The 9,648-nt window shown below is 35.1% G+C and overlaps 1 protein-coding gene across 1 annotated transcript in view; it reads right to left on the bottom strand.

The window, feature by feature from the left end:
- Positions 1-9,648, bottom strand: part of pigg (phosphatidylinositol glycan anchor biosynthesis class G (EMM blood group)) — a 136,261-nt gene that overhangs the window by 13,140 nt on the left and 113,473 nt on the right. The window contains exons 11-12 of the mRNA XM_016277489.1: positions 6,373-6,691; positions 2,112-2,275 (exon numbers count right to left, since the gene is read on the bottom strand). Of these exons, the coding sequence (XP_016132975.1) occupies positions 2,112-2,275; positions 6,373-6,691 (483 nt within the window). The remainder of the gene's footprint in view (positions 1-2,111; positions 2,276-6,372; positions 6,692-9,648) is intronic.

Here is a 9,648-nt window from a genome sequence, read left to right as displayed (position 1 = left end):
TATAACGAGTGGTTCCCTGCATTATTACAGCAAAGCGCGTGATTACAGTACTAAGCCGCTGCAATGGAGCAGCTCTAATGCTATTAAATGAAAGATGATGTACCATAGAGCAAAACAATGAACAGTGAAAGTAACAAAAACTTGTAAAATACATTGTAATGGGCATAATTAAGTGTAAAAATAACCGAAGGATATACAGTGAAACCAAAAATGATATACATATACAGAAATATACATTTAGTAGACACTTTTATCCAAAGATATAATTTTTGATATTTTTTTTACTAGTGGGTGCAGGACACTATAGTTCATTTATGTAAGTGAGGATAGCAAAATAAAGTAAACTGTGACAAATCATACCCAAAAATTCTTCATACAGTGGACTACCAGTAAAATTGATACAAATTTGGGTCCAAAAATTATTCAGACCGAGTCTGGGAAAAAAGTTGAGGTTTTCATGAAGCTGGATGACAGCATGCCCAGGAGACTACATGCAGTCATTGAGGCTAAGGGTTGCCCGACAAAGTACTGATAGTTGTGTAAATACTGTCATACTAACAGCTGTCTGAATAACTTTGGTTGATTGTAGTCTATTACATACCTTTCTACCAAAATGATCTAACATTATCAAGATGTCAAGATGTTCTTGTCATATTTTATTACCATTTTCTAAACTATAGCGAATAAACTGTGATAATGTGAGAAATGTTGAAGGTGTCTGAATAAATTTTGGTTTGACTATCTATTTGATAAATTAAATTAACCAGCTAACATTATACATACCCTTTTGGTTTCTGTACCCAATATTTAAAAAATGTACAAATGCAATAAAAATATCGGTATCGTTACTCGGTATCGGCAAGTACCAAAAATAAAAGTATCGGTCGAGTACTGGAAAAAGTGGTATCGTGCATCCCTAGTGATAATTATAGTTATCGATTTATCGCCCAGCCCTACCGAGAATGTACCTGTTTAGACTTCAAATATGTGGTTTGTTAATAAGGATAACATCTATTTTTATGAGCGAGTCAGCAGTTAAGACTTTTATATTGAAAGAGACTGAAACAGGGTAGTTATTTTTTTTATTTTCAACAACACCTTGTAAGACGCAGCCAACAAATGCACTAAGCTGTGCTGTCATCGGAAATCATCCTTAAAAGATGAAATGATAGTACAACAAAGATATTGTTTTCCACGTAGCTATGCGATATGGCTGTATTCGCTTTTATGAGTGAGCTAACTGCACAGCTACTCATGTGATATTGCTCATGTATAACCTACTCCAATAATCTGTTTTTTATTTGCAACTTTGAAAAATCCTTTTTTACAATGTTACTAAATCATGAACAACTAAGAAACCTTAGTTAACTATTATTATAGTTATAAACCTAATATTATAAGTGTGATAAATGCAGTGTTTCTCACTAAAACTACTGCAGAAGGCAAAAGCGAGACACCCGTAGTCACCAGTACATGAGGATTTTGATAAGCACTCTAGATAAAAATAACAGGTTGTTTGTGTTTCTTCAGGACTAGCTTTTGCTGGAAGTTCAAATGAACACATTTAATTAGAGACCATCTACTCAAGAGCTCAAAAGGCCTGTTTGGAAGTCGACCATGTTCAGTATGATTACTGTGTTTGTAAGGCAGCATTCAGCTCGAAACACTTAGCGTACAGGCTCCATTCAGACCGTCCTCTAGCGTTTTCTGCAGTGGTTCTGTTCCTGTAGCTCAGGTAAAGTACTAACCTTGACACTAGCAATGCCGAGGTCACGGCTTTCGATTCCTAATAAAACACACTGAATGCTGTAAACACAAGCATCTACTAAACAACACGTAATGCACTGCAGTTCAAACGTTTGAATTTTTAATGTTTTAGAAAGAAGTCTATCTAATGCTCACCAAGAGTGCATTTATTTGATCAAAAATACAGAAATATTGTGAAATATGTTTTACATTTAAAATGAAATTTAAATTTAAAACCGTTTTCTTTGTGAATATATTATAAATGTAATATATTCCTGGTATATACTTATAGTATACTCAGAATACTATAAGATCATATAACTCCAGTCCTACAACATGAGTTTGTTTGTGTGTGTGTGTGTTACCTGTCTCTCTGTGAACTGAGGAAGCACAGCAGATGACAGGCCCAGAGCAGCGGTCCTGCGTAGGTGCTCAGCGCCGTCAGGAAAATGGCAGGTGCTTCCACATAACTCTCCAGACCCACAAAACCCACAGAGATGTCCACCGTCCCGATGTTATTAGAGTTTCCCTGAAGAGACCATAAAACATCAACACACACAGGTTAACATACATTTTGATATTTTATAAAGACCCCAAAAATGAATGTGCCATGGCTGTCTGGAATAACATGAGAGTGAGGGGAATTTATATTTTTGACTTAACGCCTTTAATACTTTGTGCTAGGGGGTTTGAAACCCCCTTAACTGTAAATATATGCTAAATAGGGGTTCTTGAGTTGATAAAAGAATAATAATTGAATGTTAAATTAAAATAAATAAATGTGGATGCATTATAGAATCTCCATAAAAATAATTTCAATATAGCATAGTGCGATTATAAAATCATAGGCAGATTTTATTAAATACGTATATAGATTTTGGGCTGCGTTTCATTTTGGGAACGCAATGTGCACCACGTTTACATTTGCATAATTTCCTAAATTTCTATGGATAGAAGTTTACAGCATTTCAACAGTATTCCACCAAAATAAAAGCTTGAGGATTTGAACGTTTGAAAGTGAAGAATATAAGATGTAAATATCTTAAATATTATTATAATATTGTACACATTCCAGTTTAAAATAAATTATTATAATTATCAAATACTCTTTTTTTTTTTTTTTTTCACAGGATAATTTACAACAGTAGTATATTTATATCGTCAATTTTAAGGGTTAAAATACTGCTACTACTACAACTATTAGTATTATTATTATTAAGCCCTATATACATGCAGTCCAATATAAATAACCTTAATATAAAAAAAATATAAAACACTAACTAAAAAAATCATGTCATTACATGTCATTTAACAATCAACCAACATCAGAGAACCATGAAAAGAAAACAACAACAAAAAAACATTTTCATGTAGCCCTATATATAAATATTTTAAAATTTAAATAAAATAACTAAAAAAACAACTTTCATGTTATTTGACCAATAACCAACCAACCTCAGCGAACCATGGACATGAATAATAATTCAAATATTAATCTAAAATTTCAGGTGGGACTTCAGGTAAATATTTGACATCTAAGGGGTTGCCCTGACAAAGAAAGTTTGGAAGCGGCAGATATAAACAGTAGTAAAGTGATGCAGCAGAGGCTTGAGGCGCCCTGCAGTTATTCAGGTGAGGTGAGAGAAGCGCTGTGTTTCTAGTCTCCGCTGACAGACTCGTGTCTGAGGGTCAAGGAAGAGGGGAAACAAATGAACAGATCCTGCTCTTTCCTGTCAGCGGCTCACAGGAGGCTGTATCTGTCACTCCGGCTGCTCCTGTCAGGACAGGCAGATTGGAAAATCCTCCTCCTCAATCGCTCTCCTCTTGCTCCCATTATTTCATGCTAGTTTGCAGTGTCAGGGTGGGCGGGAAAAGGGCCTAGCCTGACAAAATGAGCTTAATCAATGTGACAATTAACAATCACCTCCACCCTGCTTAATGACTAGAGAGAGAAGAATATATCCGTCCTTTGACAGTTCAGTTGCATTGACCCTGACTGTCCCTCGATGATGGTGATGTCATTGTCAAGCCCATAATTCCATGCTCGGGTGCTTTAAATGATAATTGGCCAGTAAAGCATCATTTATGACCCTCACTTACACACACTTACACACACACACATACCTCAACTCAGCTCTGATATGATTTACTCTCGATGTCTCATTATAAAACCGATTCTTTTGATCAGGTTTATAAACAGTCCATCTGTCGCTCATCAGCTGGGAAAAAGTTTTGCGACTTTTATTCCATGTCTGTCAGTTTTGAGGTCATTTATACTAAAGGACAAAAGTTTGGAATAATGAAAAATATGTAATGTTTTTAAAAGACGTCTCTTATGCTCACCAAAGCTAAATTTATCTGATGAACAAATGAAGTAAAAACAGTAAAACTATGAAATATTATAATTTAAAATCAATCATTTTTTATTATTTTAAAATGTAATTTATTTCTGTGGTGTCATATTATTATCAAAGTTAAAAAGAGTTTTTGCTGCTTAATATTTATGTGGAAACTGTGATAGACTGCCATTCAGAAGTTTTGGGTCAGTAAAACAAAGAAAAAGAAATTAAGTAAAAAAAAAAATGTAAAAAAAAAACATTAAAGACATTTAAAGTGTTATAAAATAGTTCTATTTCAAATAAATGCAGTTCTTTTGAAGTTTCTATTAATAAAATAATCCTAAAAAAAATGCATTATGGTATTTAAACACTGACAAACATTCAACATTGATTATTAATAATTGATCATCAATAATAATAATAATAATAATAATTGAGTAGCAAATCAGCATGTTAGCATGATTTCTGAAGGATCATATGACACTGAAGACTGGAGTAGTGATGCTGAAAATATAGTTTTGTATCACAGGAATAAGTTACACTTGAAAAATATTTCAAAAACGGTTTGAATTATAATATTTCACAATATTACAGTTTTACTGTATTTTTGATTAAATATGAGTAGCAAATGAGCATGTTAGCATGATTTCTGAAGGATCATATGACACTGAAGACTGGAGTAGTGATGCTGAAAATATAGTTTTGTATCACAGGAATAAGTTACACTTGAAAAATATTTCAAAAACGGTTTGAATTATAATATTTCACAATATTACAGTTTTACTGTATTTTTGATTAAATAAATGATGCCTTCTTTCAAAAACATCTTAATTATTCAAAATTTGATGAGTAGTGTCAACTGCACTGTACATATTTGAGTCCAATCAAATGCTGTCTAGAATAAGTCTTGCCCCCGTCGCAAAGCAACCGACTAGCAAGAGTTGGAATGAAACCATTCATAATTGGGTCTTTGGTTGCCCTAACATGCATATTTTATTTATTTTCACAACCATCAACTGGTTGCAATGGAAGTTGCTGGAATTTATTAATTCTGAAAGCCTCTTCGTTGTTTTTTCCCAAGAGTTCAAACTGTCACGGCTGTAACTAAACCTGCTGGCTAGAAATAAAGGTCTCCAGCAGCAGCAACTGATGATTTTATGGTCGAATTGATGAAATATGTAAAGAAAAGTCCTGCACGTTTTGCTGAGTCAAGATTCTATAATGGAAATCTGAAATGAATGAAAGAATTCTGTTGTTGTCATTGTTTATGAGACTAAAGGGCATTTACACACTCAGGTTTGTTTCATTTTCCATAGGAATCAATATGGTTTAGGGTATGATTCAAATTCTGTTCACAAGCCGGCCTAATGTCCTTGTCTACAAAGGAATAGATTTTAGTCAGCAGACTGCATTCTTTGAGTCTCTTGAAGTATTATTTATATACTACTATAGTATTTATTGGTATTTTTGGAATTATTAATACTGAAATATTCAATATATTAATTAAAATTGTATAATATAATTATTTAATATTTAGAATTAGCTTTTAATTTTTATATATTCCGCTTTAATTCTAGCTTAGGTTTTAGTAATTTTGTTGTGTGCTTCTGTAATTTTTATTAATTTCTATTTATCTTCAATTTATTTTTATTTCAGTTTTAGTTAGCATCAGTATTTCAATTTGAGTGATTTAGTCATATTTGAACATATCTTTATATTTTTTGTTTTTTTGTGTCTAATTTTTTTTATATTAGTGGTCAAGGCAACATTTCTAATTAGTGTTTTTATTTAATATTTTCCTATTTAATATTTATATTAGCTTTTTTTCAATTAATGAAAATGATTTTTAATAGTTTTAGTTAACAATAGTAACACTGCAACAGAAATTCAAAATTATAGTTCTTCATATGAACAATTTGGTTAGTTAAACCAGACAGAAACCATGTCATTTCAATAAATGCTTCCCATTTTTGCTGCATTCGCTTTCAAAATTAACTAGTCTCAATGGTGGTATTATAACAATGATAACGCAAACATACCAAGGTTCGGTGCCAAATAAGTACAATCAGCCTTATTCATGATTTCAATGTAAATCATTCATAAATTCAGCATTTCAACTCTTGATGGAATCAAACTTGGGTTTAGGCCGAGCGACTGACCCCAACATGTGAAAATGTCCTGAGAATGAAACTGCAATTATTTAATCGATATGCATTAATGGAGGAAACCAGACCAGTACTGTCTTCACTAAACAAAGCCATTCTTAAAGATGTTCTCTCATCATTACCTGAAAGTAGAAGAAAGCCTGGCCGAACCAGTAGTGCATGATGGTGGTCTGGGCGGCATCGTAGTGCAGCTTCTTCCAGATGAACTGAGCCATGACGGTCTGGATGAGCAGACAGCAGGCCAGCGTGGGCAAATTATGAGCTCTGAACAGCAGAGCCACTAGTAACACCACCCCGCTGTACACTTCCCACAGTCCTCTGCTCTTCAGCCGCCCGCTGTCCACCGCTGACGGCATCACCTGCGAGCGCAACAGGTCCTTCACGCCGGTGAACAAGATACCGAGGACGAAAACGTAGACGAATCGCGCCTCGACGGTTCCTCTGAAAGAGAACATGAGAAAAACAGAAGGAAATATTCTTGTTTAGGCTCATCAAAGACACTCACATTTTCACCCGCTCTCTTTCTTACACACGGAAGAATCGATATCGACTGCAAACACCCTTTTGTTTGAAGGCTCGTCTTCATCTTGGGCAAAGCTTGTGAAGTCTGGAGAGAATCAATAACAGCGAGGTTTGGTGCTTAGCAGCGGAGAGGAGAAGTTACTTATTATAGCCCACAGGGGGTCAGCGTGGTCACCTGGAGAAACCGCCTCAAAGACCACCTACTCGCTTTTGACAATGTAGTAAACGCAGCAAAACTGCTGGGACAATATCAGGTCAACATCAGAGATACAGACAGAATATACGGTACGCAAAATACCTCAAATAAATGCTCTTACTGTCAGGACAAAGTACACTGAAGTTATTTAATGGGACAATATCCAGTACAACATGTTAAACTAGATCTGATCGTAATATTAACATTACAGTATATAATATAATTTAATCAGAGCAGTATTTCAAGTTCAAGAACAAAGGTTTTAACCCTCTGGCGAATCAATATTGGTGGTGGTCAGAATGACTTTTTCCATTTCAATAAAATTAATGTACTGTAACTTAGTTCAAATGTGTTTTTATTTAATATTTTGTACTTTTAGGGGATTTTACGGTATTAAATGATATGTATGCATAGGCACAGAAAAACTAAAGATATTCTCTATTCGCAATCATATTAGCGAAACAGATCTGACAAACTATCCAGTGCATATTTGTGATTGCGCTCAGGAGAGCGTCAAAAGATTTCTATTTACATTGTGTTTTTTGCTGCGTTGAGCAGTGTAGCCAATCACAGATATATCTGTTGATTTCTTGAACGCCAATCAGAGGCGTCAAGTTAGAATCCACTCCACTCAAAACACCAGTTTTTGTCCATTGCTGTGTTTTGCAAGCTGCGAATCCTCTCATTATAACAAAACGTCATGAGATCACGATGAACTGAGACGAGGGACAGCTTTTTAGTGATTAAAAAGAGATCACTTTTTGTGAGTTTTATATATTATCCATTCAGAATTGTATTTTCCAGCCACATACACACTGCATTGTTTCAGGAATGACATCCACATATTTATGTGGGATTCACACTTGAAAGAGCAATGGACAGGACAAAAATATAATCTACGTGAAAATGTATGTGCATTGAGGCTAGAGCACACTCACTAATTTCTGAAGCACCCTCAGTATTTAATTCTGGAACCGAGCCTGGATAAAACTGTGTTTGAGCAGTTTTCATGATCAGTAGCTCATATTTAGGAGATCGCATGGAGTGTGGCAGCAGGCTATGCTTCAAAGTCAGAAAAATTTGCAAGATATTTGTTAATTTCCTCAGTGAAAATCTCTATACAGTTAGAGTAAACATTAACGCAGTTAAGTGAATCTCCGGTTTCAACAGCTCTGATAAGTAATAAACGTGATGTGTGGCCAGTCAATGTTAACTTTATTTTAATCAAAACATTATTTACCCTGTTTGCATGTATGGAATAGTTATGAACCACTTAAATGGGTGCAGTACCAAATGTTTCCACTAGATGAAATTTGTTTCCATTGCGGTTATTTTTTATGTCATGTGACTATTTGCCCTCGCCACGCTCCTTAACACACATCATTGTTGTAAGTATAATCAAGGAGGAGTGTTCGTACCAACTCATGTCTGTCCATCAATTAAAACAACGAAGACCTTTACTGGTGCAAAAACTTTGCAAACTTTATTTACTAACCTTGAGAAACATAATAGAACAATCTGAAACTGGATTTCAATATCATCATTAGCTGTGATCGGTGTAATATGTAAGGGCTCATCCCTGCACAAATTACTTGCTCTTTTATATGTACTCTAATAATGAAATTGACATTAATTTAATAATAAATTAGGGAAGTCGTGGCCTAATGGTTGCGGGTTGGAGTCTCATACCGGCAGGGATTGTAGGTGGGGGGAGTGAATGTACAGCGCTCTCTCCCACCTTCAATACCACGACTGAGGTGCCCTTGAGCAAGGCACCGAACCCCCAACTGCTCCCCGGGCGCCGCAGCAAAAAATGGCTGCCCACTGCTCCGGGTGTGTGTTCACGGTGTGTGTTCACTGCTGTGTGTGTGCACTTTGGATGGGATAAATGCAGAGCACTAATTCCGAGTATGGGTCACCATACTTGGCCACGTCACGTCACTTAAAACTATATTTAGATACAATTTTATTATATTTACCTAAATACTGCTATTTATCATCAAATTAATGTCAGTTTCCTTACTGTAAATGTTAATTCAGTAATTTTTTTGTTTTACTGGTTGTATTTAGTGTTACTTTATTGTTTAAGTTTGATGCTGTCAATAGGTGGAGCGTGTGTAAGGCTGGGCAAGACTTAGTCTTCCCATAAATTTTCACTTAGGGGGGTTGGGGGGAAAAATGCCACCAAATTGGACAAATATGCCCCTGTACAATTAAACTAAACCTATTAAGGATGTCACAAATAAAGTGAAAATTAAATGAAAAGTGTGGCTGCAACATTAAATTTAGATCTGCTAAAGATGCGTCAAATTATGCATTTTTACAACGTTCTGCATTATATCCAATCACACATGATTGTGTTGAGCTTATGAATGCAATGGCTAATTGTTCAGATGAGTCATCGCTGAAACGCCAAGTTGTGTTGAGCGCGTGCATGCAGACTGAACTCTAAACTCTCGCGAATTCAAAGTGCATGGAAATGTGCGTACGACATAGTAGGTAAGAGATTCATTTGAGATTGTAGGCAGCTTTATTGATTATAACGGAGGAGTTTTTGAGTGTGCCTAAACTCACGCTAGACTGAAGTCAGTCATCATGTTCTTTGATAATGTAAATGTTCTTTGCTTGCTTTTTGTATATAATTTATTTGCTGTTTGAATAACCGTGGAACTGAAAGCGT

The sequence above is a fragment of the Sinocyclocheilus grahami genome, unplaced genomic scaffold (assembly GCF_001515645.1).
Source record: "Sinocyclocheilus grahami isolate Dianchi unplaced genomic scaffold, SAMN03320097.WGS_v1.1 scaffold112.1, whole genome shotgun sequence".
Taxonomy (NCBI): domain Eukaryota; kingdom Metazoa; phylum Chordata; class Actinopteri; order Cypriniformes; family Cyprinidae; genus Sinocyclocheilus; species Sinocyclocheilus grahami.
This window is presented reverse-complemented; position numbering and strand designations above follow the sequence as displayed.